Source organism: Mus caroli, chromosome 10, assembly GCF_900094665.2.
Source record: "Mus caroli chromosome 10, CAROLI_EIJ_v1.1, whole genome shotgun sequence".
Taxonomy (NCBI): Eukaryota; Metazoa; Chordata; class Mammalia; order Rodentia; family Muridae; genus Mus; species Mus caroli.
In genome coordinates, this window is record NC_034579.1 from 56,929,895 (window position 1) to 56,948,860 (window position 18,966).

The 18,966-nt window shown below is 45.6% G+C and overlaps 1 protein-coding gene across 1 annotated transcript in view; it reads right to left on the bottom strand.

Annotated features, from left to right (window-relative positions):
• Positions 1-4,430: 4,430 nt before the first annotated feature.
• Positions 4,431-18,966, bottom strand: part of Supv3l1 (Suv3 like RNA helicase) — a 19,989-nt gene continuing 5,453 nt past the window's right edge. The window contains exons 5-15 of the mRNA XM_021174957.2: positions 18,044-18,212; positions 15,967-16,078; positions 13,872-13,949; positions 12,228-12,319; positions 10,452-10,632; positions 10,264-10,357; positions 9,196-9,415; positions 8,062-8,142; positions 7,324-7,500; positions 5,531-5,679; positions 4,431-4,887 (exon numbers count right to left, since the gene is read on the bottom strand). Coding sequence (XP_021030616.1) covers positions 4,473-4,887; positions 5,531-5,679; positions 7,324-7,500; positions 8,062-8,142; positions 9,196-9,415; positions 10,264-10,357; positions 10,452-10,632; positions 12,228-12,319; positions 13,872-13,949; positions 15,967-16,078; positions 18,044-18,212 — 1,768 coding nt within the window. The 3' untranslated portion in view covers positions 4,431-4,472. The remainder of the gene's footprint in view (positions 4,888-5,530; positions 5,680-7,323; positions 7,501-8,061; positions 8,143-9,195; positions 9,416-10,263; positions 10,358-10,451; positions 10,633-12,227; positions 12,320-13,871; positions 13,950-15,966; positions 16,079-18,043; positions 18,213-18,966) is intronic.

Sequence of the window (18,966 nt, forward strand, 5' to 3'; positions counted from 1 at the left end):
GGGTGGTCTCAGACAACATCCTGGGCAGCCTGCCTGTCCAGGAACCATACCTTTACCACAATTACCTCCCAAACGCCTGGGTGCCAACAAGGCCATCCACTCCAGGCTGGGATATGAGATTATGACAAGGAGTGGGCAGAAGGAAAGCAACCATAATCAAAGACTTCTACAGTCTCCGGGAGCCTGGGAGTGAGGCAGGCAGGCAGGCAGCCTATGGGATTTCACTGAGGCAAAGGACAGCAAAGGCTGTTCGTGTTATAGGGAGTACTGTGTGTTGTCCAACTAAGCACAGGAGAGCATGTCCCCTTCAGGTGTGAGTTAGCTAAGTAACCCGAGGCTTAATGACTATTAAAGGTTATGTGCATCCAGAGTATCTGGACAGACAATTTTATAGTAGCTAGCCCAGAATGTCTGGGTGTGAAGTCATGGACTTTGCTTAAGGACACACTGAGTATTACCACTGTTGTAATAGGTAACACGGATCGCCCACTTGACCTAGGACCTCAACCAACTCAGGAAGAGCAGCTCTCTACACACACACACACACACCTTCCAGAGTTCTGCTTTAATCCATTAAGGCCTCATCTAAGCCCAAAGCAGCATCTGCTCTCCTTTAGGTACTGAGCCTTGCAGGGAGCCAGGCAGGAGGGCCAGACAGCCCACTAAACCTTCCTATTTACTTAGAACACATGTGGAGCTTACGAGGTGCTTTGCTGTGTTCAATTCCCACTGCAATGACCACACTCTCCACTTGATGGAGGGGCAGAGCCCCAGAGCCCCACTGGTATTTGGTGGATCAGAAATTCTAACACAGGCAGTCTGGCACCAGAGCACAGGAAAATCTGTGGATGTGTCTGGAAATGCAGCCCCAGCCCCAGCCCCAGAGAGCAGTGGAAAGCGCCTAGGCCACAGGTTCTCCCTTCCCTCAAGGTGAAAGGTCAAGATCACATACTCACTACCACCCTGCTGGTTGCCCTGTCAATGAGCACACACACAGGACAGTGGACGTCACTTGGGCACACTAAAATCATCACCTATTGAACTCTTCCCAAGGTAGAAACCCCTCCTAAAATTCCTACTTACTCTCCTCCCATTTGGTCCCCGAGGAAGAGAAAATGAGTGTAGCCTTTTTCATCCATTCAGTAAAACAACTATAAACCACAAGAAGGTACCTGTTCCCTTTATAGGATTATAAGCACAGTTAGGAATGCTGTCAAAATGTTGCTACTTGGCTGGGTAGGGTGGTACATGACTTTAGTCCTAGCACTCAAAAGGCAGAGGCAGGTGGCTCTCTCTGAGTTGAGGCCAGATTGGTCTATACAACCAGTTCCAGCCAGCCAGGGCTACAGAGACCGTCTTAAAAAAAAAAAAAAAAAAAAAATCCTGGAGGCTGGAGATGGCTCAGTGGGTAAGAGCACTGATTGTTCTTCTGAAGGTCCTGAGTTCAAATTCCAACAACCACATGGTGGCTCACAACCATCCACAATGAGATCTGATGCCCTCTTCTGGTGTGTCTGAAGACAGCTACAGTGTACTTATATATAATAATAAATAAATCTTTTTGTTTGTTTTGTTTTGTTTTTTTGAGACAGGGTTTCTCTGTGTAGCCCTGGCTGTCCTGAAACTCACTTTGTAGACCAGGCTGGCCTCGAACTCAAGAGATCTGCCTGCCTCTGCCTCCTGAGTACTGGGATTAAAGGCGTGCGCCACCACACCCGGCCTATAAATAAATCTTTAAAAAAAAAAAATTCCTGCTACTGTGTTTGCACAAGAGTGTGGGAATAGTCACTAGGACAGTGACTACTGTATTTTCAGAGGGGTGGCACAAGTGAAGCCAATGTCCAGCAGCTTTCTAAAGAATGCTACCCACCATGGTCTACAGACTTGTTGCTCACCTAAAGGACAAGGAATGCTTAGGAAGAAATTAATGCATGGCTCTTTTCAAATCGCAGCTCAACAGCTGCAAAACAGATGACAGAGACAAGCCACATGAGGAAATGCGATTCGTAGGGCAGAAGACAACCAATTGAGAATTAAGCAAATGACACTTCTGCTTAGCCTTGACAGGAACCAAGAGCACAGGGCTGGAGAAGTGACTCAGGGCTGACGAGCACTGTGCTCTTCCAGAGGACCAGGGTTCAAGTCCCAGCATCCACACGGCAGCTCGCCAATCTCTAGTTCCAGAACTCTCAGGAATTCTGATGCCCTCTTCTGCACTCTGAGGGCAACAGGCATGTACATACATGATACAAAGACATATGTGCAAGCAGAATATCCGTACACATAAAATAAACAAATAGAATTAAAAAAAAAACAAAATAAAAATTAAAAACTCAGGAGGTCAGAAATGAAACCATGATGGAGAAAAGTCCTTAACGTAAGTTTGGAGCATGGTGGTGCACACCTCTAATGCCAACAGTCAGGAGGCAGAATTCAGACTAAGGCCATACTGGCCTCAGTCCTGCAGCTTTCTAAAGAATGCCACCCATCACGGTCTACAGACTTGCTGCTCCGTAAGGAGTTCCAGGACAGCCAGGGCTACATAGAAAGACTTTGTAGATAGGTAGACTGATAGACAGTCAGAGACAGACAGACAGACAGTTGGAAAGGGCTTCCATACACCATGTTCCCCAATGAAGTTGGCAAGAAGGCCCTGAAACAGCTCAGGAAGCAGGGAGAGGAAGAGGAAGAGAAAGAGACGGCTTTCAACCAGAACGAAAAGAGGAGCAGAAGCCAAGGCTTCAATCTTAACACCCAGGAGCCAGAGGCAGGCAGATCTCGGAGTTAGAGGCCAGCCTGGTCTACAGAGTCAAAAGTAAAACCTACCTCAAAACCAAACCAAACCAACCAACCAAAACAAAAACAAACAAAACCCCGACCAAACAAGAGGAACAGAAGAAAATCCAGGACTGAGTTCCAAGGCCACAGAGAAGGGCCCCCCAGCCACAGAACTGAAATCTGGCAAAATGAAATACCCATATGGGAATTACAAGCCCACAAAAAAGGTGACACTTCACACTTTAACAAGATCAACTTGCTCTCATGGTGACAGTTTAAGCTCTCTGAGATGGACCCAGGGCCATGCCAATCAGTTTCTGTTTGTGTGGCTTGGTATCCAATACCTCCAGTGTCTTCTGCTGAACCACGGGACCCTCCTGTCCCTGAGCAGGAAAAGGTAAGGGACAAACGATCGATGGCTGTTCAAGAACCTCCCTCAGGTGAGCACTCAAACAGTCCTTCCCTGACAGTCCCGGACCTGCACCGTCCATCAGAGCCTCGAGAAACTCAACTTGTCGTTTGTAAAAACCTGTCTGGCTCAGTTCATGGGGATTTTGTGAGACCACATGAACAGGAATGACTGCACATGATAGGTCACAGAGGAAAGCTAATCCTAGAGACTGGAGTTGTCCAGAGACAAGTCTCTTAGGCACTTCATTCCTTTACCCACAGGCAGGGAGAACAGTCCTGTCCTTTAGCCTTTGTGCCCCTAGAGACGAAGTCCCAGATGAACACTGCCATCTCGGGTAAATGAAACGCCACCTGACTCAGAACCCCCTAAGCAAGCACAGAGACACGACTACCACAGCAGATCTGGCTGCTCCCCAAGCCTCTACTCTAGGGTCAGATTCAATCCAGCACACGTTCAGGAAACTGGCTTAATTCTCAGAATGACCTGAGAGGTCCAGTCTCAGCCAGAATGGCCCAAACCTTCAGGCTCCGTTAGGAAATCCTTGGGGTGGGCAGGTTGGGTCTCAGCTTCTGACAACGCTGAGTGAGCCTGCCCACAAGCACAGGCTGAGAAAGGCAGAAGCGTGGCTGTCCAACTCCTAAGCTCATGCTTACACTTCTTTTAACCACATTTTTAACCAGGGCAAATGGAGCCCACTGTGCGACAGACTGGCCTTCAGACATGGGTGACCTAACAGCGCCCCTTCCTGTGGTCTTGCTTCCCCTTGGTACCCCTTCCTAGAGCTGACTTTACTATCACCCATTTCAACATGGAAGCTCCCACTCTAGGCCATACACTGTGGCTACAGCAGTGCACTAGCGACAAGCGTCCTTGCTCCATTCAGCCGTCCTCCATCTTGTTTAGTGTGCATTTCCAGCTTCTAGAACAATCTCTGGTAGTGGGTGTAATAGACAGCAGTGTGTGCCAAAGAATTCCATCCGTGACATCGTCAACAGGCTAACAATTCCCCAGTCAACTGATGCTAGGCCATGCGGAACTTCAAACGGAGGTGTCTTGGGCTACTCTACAAAAGGCCATTACAAAAATGAGTAAAACCTCAAAGACACTCTATTTTAAAGGCTGTAATAAGTAATTTAAGTAGCTTTAGGAATTTACTTTTTTGTGCAATTAAAAAAAAACAAACAAACCAGATAGTGCAAGTTGGCCACAATCCTGCCTCAGGCAGAGAATACCGTGTGCATAAGGATTTAAAATTGATTTTTATTTGCAAAATTAAAAAAACCTAATCGGAGTCGGGGTCCTTCTTCTTTCTCCGTGTCCCCACTTTCTCTCTGCTGTGTTCTGGCTTCTGTGTCAGCCACTCCTTCTGGAGCTGCCTGAGCATGTCTGCAGTGAGGAGTCCTTGCTGCACCAGCCTAGAGGCAAGGGGCAGCTCCTTGTCACTGGGGCTGAGTGGCTCTGTGGCCTTATTCCCTGTAGTTTTGGTGCCACGTGTCCTTCTCGCTGGGCTTTTGGAGGCTCCTGACAACTGTGACTGGTCTCCTGATGGTAAGCTCTCCAGATTCAAAAGCTTGCGTGACTCAGAGATTTTAATCAGCTTGGTGATGTTGTGCACACCTTCTTGGATAATGACATCCAGTTCTTTCTGGAGACTTCGAACAAGGCTGGAGTCTGGAAACATATCAATAAATCGGTAGCTAGGAAAAGAAAAAAAGAGCATTAGAGCGACAGCCAAACCACCTCTACCAACCTACCCACATTCTGACTAGGTTCCTTTTCTACCAACAGTGCCTTTGTGCAGCCTTTCTCTCTGCCCCCGTGCCCGAGGCAATGTCCGCACCCCACCCGACAGGATTCTAATATACACCACTGCAGAGATTGCCTCTCAAACATTACTGCACAGGGTAGCAGGCTGGAAACCCTGTGAAAACTCGGGATCTGAGCTGGAGAGATGTTTCAGAAGATAAAGGTGACTGCGTCACAGACCTGCTGTCCTGAGTGAGAGCCACAGGGCCCACAGAAAACATGGATGTAAAGAACCAACTCCACAAAGTTGGCTTCCATTGAAACATAATGTACCCTGGCAGTCCCATCTACCCCCAGGACTGAGGACCACTCTTCCATTTAGCGGGGTTAACACCCTCATTAGGCTATCTTACAGACTCTAGAAGTCTTTTCAGGAATGAGTATAAGCAAAACTCAAGCACCTTTATGGAAAATATAATACAGACTATTCACTAAGTAAACTTTCTACCTTGACGGAGCAGAAGCCCACTCACACGACCTTTCATTTGCCCTGAGTTAGAAAATTGTGAGCATAGAAAGGAAAAGGGTTGGTACCTTAGCCACAGGTAAAGATCAAAGACGTCATGGACTGCTTCAAGATCCATGAGGTCTTTAATATTCTTAGGCGGAAGCAGAGGCCACTTGATGTACCGGCGTAGCCATGCAAAGGTCAGGGGCTCATTCCTGCTGTACTGCCTGGCAAACTAAGAGGAAGAAGAAAGTTTGGTAAAATAAATAGAATCTCTTAGGTCTGTAATTAGGAAGAAAAAGGAAGTGTAACTTGTAAGCTGTGGTTGTTTCAAAAGACAGGCTGGTTTCATTGCTACTTAACGCTTTCCTACTATTTGAAAAGACATTTAATAGGAGGCTAGAGAGATGGCTCAGTGGTTAAAAACACTGGCTGCTCTTCCAGAGGTTCTGAGTTCAATTCCCAGCAACCACATGGTTGCTCAAAACCATCTGTGATGGGATCTGAGACCCTCTTCTGGTGTGTCTGAAGACAGCTACAGTGCACTCAAATACATAAAATAAATAAATAATTCCTTTAAAAAATTTAATACTTTATAAGGATTTATTTAGATGAGACAAGGTCTTATATAGGCCAACCTGGCCTCAAAATTGCTGTCTAAACAACAGAGGCGTTGAATTCCTGACTCTCTTGCTTCTGCCTTCTGAGCGCTGGGGTTATGGGAGTTTGTCACCATGTTGAGCTTAAAATGTTTGTTTAAAATTAAACTGGGGGCATCAATACTGACAAAGGCATTTGCTGTTAAGTCTGATGACCTGAGAATCCAACTGATTTCTCAAAACCACTGTCCCAAGTGGTACGAGAGGCCATCAGCAAGACTGAGCTCCTTACAGTTCAGGAGGGATGAGATGCCAGAATAAGACATTCTCTAGATTTCACGTTCAAGGCTGTCATCCTCCCTCCTGGCAGAAGCTCCTGCTTCATTTTTGCCTGGGGAATGGCATAAACAGGACCAGGGCCACAGGAACCAGCTGCAGTCATGTGAGCATGCAATAGCTGAAGACTGCCCCCCACCCCACACCCTTATCGTGGCTCTCCCACTAATAACATACTTGCAGAGAAATACCTAAACACAGACCTCTAGGGCACAACGTTAAGGGGAAAGGAAGATAGTTGCAGAATAATTCATTTCACATTTATACAAAAACATCCACAAAACAAAACTGAATTCCTACAGGTTCATGAATGCAGGCAGATGCCATGTGAAACAAACTCTAACAGGTGGGGATGGCAGACTATAATTAACCTATCTGCAATGCGTTAATTTGGCACAAGTATTGTGTATTATTTATACAATTTTACAATAACTTAGAAGGTAAATTCAGTAATGATTTAGTTCAAGTAGAGTTGATACACAGAATGCTAAGGCCTGTGGTAGAAATGGCAAGTCCAGAGAGGAAGCCTGAGTTTAGCGGCATGAAGCGAGCAGCCCAGCATGGAGCTCCAGGCATGAGAGGCCCCCGTACAGTTCAGCTCTGCTGCCCTTGCTCCTAGAATCCCATGCTTTCCACAAATCACACCACAACACAGCAAATGGCTGAGAAGGAAAAGAGGTGCAGCCCTTACATTAAGGACTGAGGACTGTACCACCAAGCCCTAATCCCCCTCCAAGTGCTTATTTAACTGCCTGTCTCAGCTTACAATGATGACACCACCCAGGCCCAAATACAAGGCAAGGTTTTCCTTCAAAAATTACGAAGCCAGTTTATGCTTAAGTTTTCACAAAGTATCTGGTATTTAGGGTACTCTTCCAAGCATAGTTTGGAGAAAAGTAGATCAATCTGGAACAGCTCAAAGTAGCATGGAGCTAAAGACATACCTGTAACAACGACGAGCAGACAAAAGGCTGCTTCTTATTGATGGGGGCTGTGCAGAACACATACCTCACCCGGAGACTTAGTGGGATATGCTGGATCAGCTCTGCAGAGAACTTAAAATCATCCATATTGCAGACAAAGTACTGCCCATCAACTTGTGCAAAGTCTACAAAAATATCCTGGGGGTGAAATAGAATGAAGTCATTGGAAGGCCTGGAGTAAATATCCTAGTGGGCAGGAATAAAGAACTCAAGTCCGCAGGGCATGGTGGCACACGCCTTTAATCCCAGAGGCAGGTGGATTTCTGAGTTTGAGGTTAGCCTGGTCTACAAAGTGAGTTCCAGGACAGCCAGGGTTACACAGAGAAACCCTGTCTCGAAAAACCAGAGGACACCTCTCTAATCCCAGCGGACCTACCTCAGGAGAGGCATGCTTCATGTACTGCGCCCCAAAGCTAAGGCATCTCTCCACCCTCTTCCTAACCTCAACTTCTTTTTTGACACAGAGGCTCACTACGCCCCTGGGCTAGCCTCCAATTCTAGGGCCTCCAGCCTCATCATCCTGAGAGCTGGGCTTACAGGTGTGCACTGACACACCCAGCACGCCCAGATGTTGGCAGTTTTCACCAGCGATATACATTTCCTGAGTGGCAAATGCACAAAGGCAGACACCTGTCCACACAGGGAGCCAGTACTGACGAGGCATGTCAAGAAGAAGGAAGGGAAAGAGCTTCCACTTACAATGAGATTGGACAGCGTTGTCTCCGGGAGGTGGTAGGCAAACATCTCAATCTGCTCGGCAGTCGGGTGGAGACCGGCGGCCTGCGGAAGAAAGGACACCACAGTTGTGAGCTAGCTCAGTTTTCCTCTTTGGTTATTTCAAAAAGATTTTCTTCTTTCCAAACATATCCTACACTAGGCTAAGTTCTTACCAAACAAGTCCCATGCCAAGAATTTCAGTAATATAGAGAAAGATACACGACCATTTTAACCACCTACTGGAATCAGAAAAGCTGATAGGATTATTTAATGAAGTAAATCATGTAGCTCTTTGATACTTTTTAGTCAGACTTCTAGAGTATATTATGATCCAACAAAATACCAAAAATGAAATAATTTTCCAATTATAATTCTCTCCACTGAATAAGAATGGACAAGGAAATCCCAATTACTTCTAAATGGGTGAGAGAACCCGAGAAGGCATCTTCTCTGGAGATCAGCCGGCTTTCTACACTGCAGTATTAAGCAATGCCCACAGCTAAGTACACGAAGGGGAGAGAGACACATGAAATAAGCCACAAATGAAATAAGTAGATTTCTAGAAACTTAAAATTCTTAAAGTTAGCTTGCTTTAAAATGATTCAATAGCCACCTATTTAAGTCAGTCCTTGCTTGCGACTGTACAACCCAGTGCCAAGCTTCTTCTCTATCAAGCTTCTGTACGTTTCCACTTTCCTGACATGACTCTCTGCACTCACAGCAAGGAAAACAGGCCAACTAAACCTGTTGAACCTGGGTCTTGCACTGTACACAATTCTCTATGAGGTATCGCTGACTCTCTAAAACAACAGAGAAAAGCCTATCTAGTTACTTTTAATTTAGGTAGGTGGATGGGGGTTGAGCAGGGACAGAGGGTCCGTGAAGCTGGAGTTACAGATGCTTATGAGCTGCTGGCATGGCTGCTGGGAAGCAATCTCAGGCGCTCTCAACTCCAGAGGCATCTCTCTGGCCCAAGGAGAGCTTTCATGTCATGGTTTCCCCAGCTCAAGCAGGCCTCTGTTTCCAAGCACTTGAGGCAAGTGGCTAGGCTAGTGACTATCCTGCACACATCAGCAGCAGCAGCTGCCGCCACCCTGATGACATGCTAAGCCTTACCTGTATAGGATCCACAGGTCTACTCAAAATGTCCTTCAATAAAGCCAAGTCGTCTCGGTGCATTGTGGTAACCTGCCCCTCTTTAAAGTGTGAGCTGAATCTGCCAGCTCTGCCTGCAATCTGCAGGGCTTGGGAGGTGGTGATGGGCTCCAGCTCCTTCTCTCCCTTTTCATTGATGCTGGGCTTTATAAGGGAGTAAAAAATAATTCTCCTTATGCTCCTGAAACAGAAATAAAAGTGACCCCACAGACTATACACAGCCCCCGTCACTTGGGTCATCAGTCATCACAGACGTGCTCAGCCCAACTCTTATTTAGGATGTCATCTAATCTTGCAATTATTCAAAAAACAGGAGGAAATGGGGCTGGAGAGATGGCTCAGCAGTCGGGAGCATGGCTGCTCCTCCAGGAGACCTGAGTTCTATTCCCAGCATCCACATGGTGGCTCACGACCACTTGCCACTCAAGTCCTGGGGGATATGACACCTCTCTAACAGCACCAAGCACACAAGTGTACATCAGGCAAATACCCCTCCCCCCCCACACACACACAGATCTGACCCCCTCACGACTGCACACATGTGGTGCGTGTACGTAACATGTAGGTAAACTACTCAGAATGTAAAAACAATTTAATCCTTTAAAAAGATCAAAAAAATTAAGAAGACAGACAGAGTGATGGCCAAGGGCTCAGTCAGCATGGGCTCCATACTGAGCTTAAGACAGGGCAGCCTGGGCAGCCTGGACAGCCTGGACCACACAAACAAAGGTTTTTGAGAACTTAATCTGGCCACTTTCACTACTTAGATATAGTGAGTGCCAGCAGGAGGCGCTTGCGTACCTGATGACTAAGAAACCCAAAACAAAGCAAAGGCAACTGGTCTGCCCTGGGAGAGGGGGCACTCCAAACCCCAGGACCGTGATATTCTCTTTTGTTTCCCAAGGTGTGTAAGAAGATAAAGCTCAAATCTACATCATTATCTCTATCCTAACCAACTAGAAAACTAAAACCACCACCACCACCACCCCTGCCATCCAACCCACTGCTTATCACAAACAAATTACTTACAAATTAAGTCCCATGCCGATTGCATCTGTGGCTACCAGGATCTTGCATGGATCGTTGGGGTCATTAAACTTTCTGGCTTGAGCAAGTTTGGTCCCTGGAAGGAATAGTTCACATCAATTCCATTTTTTTCTGTGCTCTCTCTATATCTCAGCCTAAATGGCAAAGGTGAGATGTCAGTCAGTGATTACCAGGTGGCAAGCTGCCATATATCACCGCGGATTCCAGTCCCCGAATTTCAATCTGTCGGCTCACAGAATAAATGTCATTCTTGCTAAAGCAGACAATGCAGTCCCCAGGCTGAAGGTTGTCCAAAGACTCCAGCGCATGATCCAGCACAGAAATGGGGGTAAGCCTCTCATACTTCTGAACCTGCAATAAAGACATGCGTGGAAAAGTAGCCCCAAGTCAGTGCCAGGGGACTGCAAGGCAGGCAGTCCTGAAACCTCCATTCAGATGCTGTGCTACCGCCAACTCTTGGCACTCCTGAATTACTATTACTGTGTGACATCCTTAAAGAACTTTAATGTACACTAATTTTCAGGACAAAGTGGCAGCTTCAAAAAGATTACTGATATTTTCATTTTATGGCAGAGTCAAATAGTCCAATAAAGACGAGGCCAGAGGCTCATCTTTTCAGCCTTCTGTGGTCGGCTGCAGACAGGGCCCAAAGCAGCAAGCAAAGTTCAAGATTTGAATCTGGAATTCCTCCCACTGCATTCCATTCAATCTTCCTCAAAGTGGAGCACGCGTCTGTTGTAATAGGTCACCGTAAGGCCTCTCTTCACGTCTGTAAATGCTACTCTTCACTGTCAGGCAGCCTGGATTTGGAATCACCACAGAAACACATCTCTGCATGTGCCTTATGAGATTCTTCCCTAAAGGGTGAGACAGCAGGAGAGACCCACCTGAACTGTGGGTAAGACCATCCATCCCGTGGCTGGGGTCAGAGAGGAGAAAAAGCAACGCTGGCCAAGCACCAGCACCAGCTGCTCTGTCTCTAACCCTGAAAATGCGAGCCAAGAGAAGCCCGCTCTTCCTTCCTTTCCTACCTTCATGCCTTCCTTCCCTCCACAAGCTACTTCATCTACCTTGCAATAGCAATGAGAAAAGCAACGTACAATTTTACTACCTTAAGGAATTCTGGGAAGGCAAAATAAGGACAGTTTTTAGAAGAAACCAGTTCTTTAACTGTAACTTCATACATGCAAAAGGGTTGTAAACTAGATCTGACAATTGATAAATTCCAAAAGCTCCAACACAAGATAAACAAGACTTAGACCACTACAAACCCAGGCTGAGCTGCAGACTCTGTAACAGTCTGACTTCTGAGTTCTAATGACACCTACTCAGGAGCTACGGATGCAGCTCAGTGGTAGACAGAGCATGCTTACGGCCCTTAGCTCCATTCCCAGCACCACAAATAAGTAAGTACACAAAAGGGTTTCAAGAAGACAAAAGCTTGAAAACTGAGTCCAACAGTGCATGCCCATAATCCCAGCACTCAGGAGGTGACGGCAGGAGACTGCCATGAATTTGAGGACAGCCTGAGGTACACAGTGAGGCCATATCTCAAAAACAAAAATACAATCAAACAGCCTCACCCTCCAAAACAAACAAACAAACAAACAAACAAACAAACAAACAAGGAATCTAAGATATCTTGTGAGAATGAACTATCTCCCACATGAAGCTCAAATACACACACGCGCGCGCGCGCGCGCGCGCGCGCGAGCCAGGCAGCTATAAGAAAATAAAGATTTCCTTTTTTCAATCTGTCTTAAAAAATAAAACTACTCTTTTAGACAGCATGCAATCAGGGGTCTCCTTCTGCCAGCTGCATACACATGCGTACTTTGTTCATTGTGTACTAAGTTCTGACTGGGCCAGGCTAGAGCTTACGAGTCGGCACACAGGTACAATCGGCTCTGTGGCACAGCCCCAGAGAAGGAAGGGACATGTCTTACCTCTACTTCCTCCCCAGTGGTGTACAGGAGCTCAGAGACCAGGTCAATAGCAGCAGACTCTCCACATAAATGGACTTCCTCAGCACAGAGTCCTGTAGATGCACAGAGGGTTTACATTGTCTGTCCCCTTCCTCAGCACTGTAACTGTCCAGTGTTTTCAGGCTCTCTGACTCAAGCCTAATTTGGGTAAAGATGGAGCCTAGCTCTACAAATTTACAAGCCCATAACATGCTCTGAACACAGCTGACACCACTGCAGAGTGAGGCCAAGAAGGACAGGATGCTGGCACCATGATGCTTAGTGATGGGTGTCAGTCATAAGCCTGTGTTCTTCAAATCAAAAATCTACAGAAGCCGTGGTGCTACAAGCAGTAGTGTTGGGCTAACAAGCAAAGAGGCTCCAAGCTCCTTAGTCAGAGCAGATCCACTTTCACATACTGTCTGACAGGCAAACTCTGGGCTCAGCCATTTGTTTTTTATCTGGAAACACCTGCCCTACTACAGCATGCTGAATCAAAACTCATTCCAAGCTAGCTGTGGTGGAACTGACCTATAACCCTAACACTTTAGAGGCTGGGGCAGGGGGAACCAGAGGTCAAAGTCAGCCTGAGCTACATAGTGAATCCCTGCTTGAGGGCAGGGGGAAGAAGCAAGAAAGGAGTCGAGGAAAGGAAAAGAAGAAAAAAAAATCACTTCAAAAATCAGGCATTATACATTCACTCATGCCTGGGAACTTCAAGAATTCCTATTCTTGGACCCCACAAACAATCAAATCAATTAAAAATAAACCAAAAGTGAAAAGCTACATCCACCAGTAAGTCTACTACTACGCTGTTGGTAACCGGGAGAATGTTTCAGCCCATGAAACAAACTGCTGTAGTGCTTCTCAGTGGACAATACCCACAAGGACTCGTCTACAGAATGGAACAATACCTATGACAACACAACTGCAAAGAAGCCAGAGTTCTAAGTCCTTCAAACACCACATGCACAAAAAAGCTGCCATGAACCATATCAGACACTAGCAGTGACTGTAACTATGGCTAGACACACCTTCTTTCCATTTTCCTTTTGAGGCGGAATCTTAAGGTAGCCTAGGTTGGCTCTGAACTAGCTGTGGAGTCCATGATAATCCTCCCAACTCCTGATGGCCCTGCTTCCTCCTCCCCAGTGCTGGGACAAGACCTGGAATATTCACTCCACCACACCCTGCTTATAGGATTCTGGGAATCAGACCCAGAGCGTCATGCATGGACTGCTGGAAAGTACTCTACCAATGAGTATGTCCCCAGCCCCAAACTTTTATTTTTACTTATTTATTTTTTGGTGCTAAGGATTAAGCCAGGGCCCTCCCATTATAGGAGAGTGCTCTACCATTGGTTACATCCTCAGAGATTCAAATATTTCTACTTTAGGCATTTGGTTATTTTAACTTTATAACACACAAATGGAGAGCTTTTCTACCATTGGTTACATCCTCAGAGATTCAAACATTTCTATTTTAGGCATTTGGTTATGTTAACTTTATAACACACAAATGGAGAACTTTTCATTATTAAAACAACATAAGCTTATACTTGTGACTTTTCAGTGAACTTTCCTGAAGAAGAGAGGCAGCAGCTGACTGAAGCAGTAGACCACTCACCTAGCAGTGCTCTGGTCCAAGCCCATCCTCTGGCTGGGTCTCGTATCATCTGGATTTCATCTATGACTGCCACTTCATCTTAGAACAAAAAGAGTGTCCATGAGCAAAAGTCTCTTTTAAACTCCAACACCAACTCCCTGTCTCCAGCATCACTACCAGGTCTCACTAGGTGTGTCTTTTCTAACAGGCTTGCTCTAAGGCGTTTGCTCTAAGTAGTAACCATAAGGTAACATGGTTAGAGGTATTGGGGTTGAGTTTATTGACAGGAAAGTAAAATGAGGCCCAGACAAGTAGGGATGAGACTCAAATCCCACCACCACACTCCACACTCCGAGCAGTCTCCTCCAGCGTATCTCTGTAACCTCACACACCCTGCTGACTCCGACTACTAGGAACAACTTATCACTCTCAGCTTGATAGGTACCAGAGGGTGCTTTTGGAGGACCTACAATTGATGGCCTCTTCTGAACTCTAAGGACACATGCATGAGCACACGCGCGCACACACACACACTTTAAAATAAATCTTAGTCCTAAGTGGTAGTGTGCTTCTTGGATCCTGACAGTAGCCAGGCAGAGGCAGGCAGATCTCTATGAGGCCGACAGCAGACTGGTCCATATAGCAAGTGCCAGGCCAACCAAGGTTACATAATCTCAAAACCATGCTCAGAAGCAGCAAGCACAGAGGACGGAAGGACTCCTCAGGCCGGCTCTGCTCATGCCCAGCCCATCACATGGGAGCAAAGCAACCCCTCAGCCTGTTTTCTAAGGCCCCAACACTCCTGTGTTACACCATTTCCGCAAGTCATATTTTCAATTCCATCTTCAAGGAACTGAGAACATTAAAAAAAGCTAATTTATATTCGGAAACCAGATTAAAAATTACTCATCATGTTAAGACAAATAGGCTAAAAAGCAGGAAGCAGAGACTTTTGACTTTAGTGTGCCATTTGCACTGTAATGCTATATGACTTTTAAAACACACTGAAAAACTTAAAACTATCTATTTGAAGAGTTGATTTTAAAAACAAAAGCAAGCTGTTAGTAAAACCATATGATCTTTACTATATTTAATATATTTATATTCATACCCTACATATAAATAACAAAGTCTGAATACTAGCACAGAAAGTTAAGAAAATATATACCACAGGATTAATTAAAAATCATTGTTTGGGCTGGGCGGTGGTGGCGCCTTTAATCCCAGCACTTGGGAGGCAGAGGCAGGCAGATTTCTGACCAGCCTGGTCTACAAAGTGAGTTCCAGGACAGCCAGGGCTACACAGAGAAACCGGTCTCGGGGGAAAAAAAAAATCATTGTTTGGGGACAGGTGGGATGGGAAAATTATATATATTTATTTTCTTTGTTTACTTACACTTCAGTAGTTCCATAAATGAAGCCAGAAGTTGATTAATGCACTATATATAATATAGACCTTTGTTTCCAGCACTGAGGACTGAACGCAGGGCTTTGCACTTACAAGGCAAGCGCTCTACCACTAAGCTACGTTCCCAACCCATGACAGAATGTAAACAACCCAAATATTCCTTAATAGGGGAATGAAGAATTTTTGTCATAAAAAAGATTACGTAGCCAGGCGTGGTGGCACACGCCTTTAATCCCAGCACTCGGGAGGCAGAGTCAGGCGGATTTCTGAGTTCGAGGCCAGCCTGGTCTACAGAGTAAGTTCCAGGACAGCCAGGGCTACACAGAGAAACCCTGTCTTGAAAAACCAAAAAAAAAAAAAAAAAAGAAACAGTTTATATGGATAAACCTATATGTTTAATATATATATATCTTAATAAATAGACTATGTCTGACTTTTATTTTTTGGAAGACAAAGTCTCACTATGTAGCCCAGCTGTCCTGGAATTCAGAGATCCACCTGCCTCTGCTCAACGATAGGATTAAAGCACTGGGATTCTGTTTCATCGAAGACAAAGGAAAACAAGCACAGCAAGGTTTGCTGGAAAGGGTTAAGTATTTAGTCTCCAATTTTCTCCTAGATTTTTCACTTTTCACCATAAAGTCCTATATCTTAAGCTTAACCATACTGAAACCCCCAATCCTAGTTTTCTGAACAGCAGATACGTACAAGGAGTTGCAACACTGCACATCTCCACAGTGCAAGAGACATGAGTGGCTTGTTTCCCCTCAGGCTCCACTGTCAGCCGCTCTTCACCTGTCACCAAGTCACACGGCACACCCTGGAATGATAAAAAGAAACCCAGTCTTATCTCTGACTTAAAAATGGTAACAAAAAGCCAAGGACTGAAAAGGATTCATTCCATTACTATCAAACTTATTCAAGTAACCGAATCAACGACTCCCAATGTTTTTACTTCCACACTCCTCACACACAGCTACTTTGTTGTACACGTTAGATAAATCTGAAGAAATGTTCAATCAGAACCTTCAGCAGAGAGAGAAACTGTAGTGGTTCCTCTGTATCTTGAGCAGAGTCTCATGTAGCCCAGGCTGACCTGAAACTAACTATATAACTAATGATGATTTGAACTCCTGATCGTCCAATTCCAAAGTTCTGGGATTATAGACATGCACCACATGGCCCAGCCAACAGCTCTGGCTCTGGATTTGGTCCGTTTCCTTTGCAGTGGTGAGTAGTGAACCCAGGGCTTTGCTTAAGCCAGGCAGGTGCTCTATCACTGAGCTTTCAATTTCTCTCTGCATACTTCAGCACTAATGGCGTTAGTTAATCCAGTGGACATGAACTGTTGCCATACTCAAGAACACTATGAGTGGAGCCTGAGACTAAAAGGACCCTGGTCTAACCCCGCCCCCCCCAGAAGAAGCAACATCTGCGGTATGGTATACTGGGGTACTCAGTCAGGAATGCAAGGCTTTCCAGAACGAAGGCTGTTTTGTGCTCAATCTGAGAAAGTCTAGTCCACAAGTAACCTACAGTATTTAAAAAATAAAAAGGTTACAGGAGACAAAGACTGACTGAGGAATTCTGAGATTAGCATAAACTAGAAAATGGTCACAGCATGTGGGAACTTAGACGAGCTCCTAGGAGGGAGGAGGTTACTTGACAAGCGACACACGCACAAACATTTTAAGGTATTTCATACTTTACATCTGTGTATGTGCACCACAGAGGCTGAAGAGGGTGCTAGGTCCCCTAGAGTGGGAGCCAGAGGCACTCTGTGAGCCACCCTACGCGGGTCCTCAGATAGCGAGTACTCTTAACCAGTGGAGTTGTTTCTCTGGCCCAACAAAACTTGAATTTGAATATGAATTAAGTAGTAAATAATAGTGGACTATCAACTAAATATTCTTTCAGATAAATATGCTATAGTTATGTTAACAAACTACAAAACAAAACAAAACACCAGGTCTTTGTTGTGAAGAAAAACATGCACAATGTATACATAAAGAATTATGTGGGAGCTGGGCAGTGGTGGCATACGCCTTTAATTCCAGCACTCAGGAGGCAGAGACAGGCGGATTTCTGAGTTCGAGGCCAGCCTGGTCTACAGAATGAGTTCCAGGACAGCCAGGGCTACACAGAGAAATCCTGTCTTGAAAAGCCAAAAACAAACAAAGAAAAAAAGAATTATGTGAGGCTGGAGAGATGGCTCAGTGGTTAAGAGCACTGACTGTTCTTCCAGAGGTTTTGAGTTCAATTCCCAGCAACCACATGGTGGCTCACAACCATCTGTAATGGGATCCGATGCCCTCTTCTGGTGTGTCTGAGGGCAGCTACAGTGTACTCATATACATAAAATAAGTAAATCTTAAAAAAAAAAAGACAGAAATGAAACGCATGAGCTTTTGACAGGCATCATATGATCTTCTGCAATTCTCTCTACAGAAAATATTCAGTATTACTTTATTTCATTCTCTGAACTAGGTCTTGTTTTCACCCCTGATAATCTTATTATTTTTTCTGAGACAGTAGCCCAGGCCTGCCTCCATGTTCCATGTGCTAGGATCCCAGGTCTTTTGTCACATTTCCTCTGAGCTAAGGATCCAGCAGGCATGTCAGTGCCATCACCTCTCTCTCACACCTGCCAGCTCTCCGGCGCACAGAAACGGGCATTTCTGCCAACAGTGAGGGACTGTGCATTCCTTCCCCACAGTGTGTGTGCCTTCACCCCAAGAGAGAGAAGTCACTGGGGAAATGAGTGAATACCCTGTAGAGTACTGACAGCAGCATTGCTCTTCTCAAAGATCTCGTGCGCCAGCAGTTTTAGAGGACCGCAGTACACGCCGGAGGTCGCTGACAGGTATCTCTGGATGGCATGGTAAGTCTTCCCACTGTTGGTAGGGCCTGAGTGGAATATTATCTTCCGCTGTCTGGCTCTGGCTTCTGGGTACCTAAAATATGAGCAGATAAAGTGCTTAATTCTATTAGCCCCATAATCCATTCTAGCAGACAGTGTTTGAAAAACTCAATGAAGGCTGTATAACCCACCTTAAAATAACAAGCCTTCCAAGAGCAGCATTTACTGGAGGACAGGAACCTCAAATGCAAGTAAATGTTTTGGATATCTCCCGTGTTACCGGATTTAAGCTGCCCTGGTCCCACAGCTATGTTTCCATCACTCCCACAACTCGGAACCCAAAGGCCCCAAAGCAAATACCCCCAGGCTTTGTAATGTCAGTATCAATAAATAAATACAGCCACCGAACCTCTGCTTCTGGCCACTCTCGGGCTGACTGGTGAGATGTACCCTATCACCATATGTAAACTCAAAACTGGGCAAAATATTGCAGCAACTGTTTGGGAAAAAAACAACAGGCAGTGAGGACTAACTCCCGCAGGAAGGGAGCACTGGAGATGGTCCTTATTGCATCCCACAGGACACAGGGAGGAGGCAACTGAGCCAAGAGCAACCGCTGCCCTAACAGGCAGCAGGTCAGCTGTAGAGCTGCCATCAGTAGCTAAATTTAACTTTCTTTTCAATGCCCTGCATTGGCCTCTAACTTGCTAGATAGTCAAGAATGACTCTTTTTTTTTTTCTTCTTCTTTAGTTTGTTGCTGTTGTTGTTGTTGTTTTGTTTTTTGAGACATGGTCTCTCTGTGTAGCCCTGGCTGTCTTGGAACTCTCTATGTAGACCAGGCTGGCCT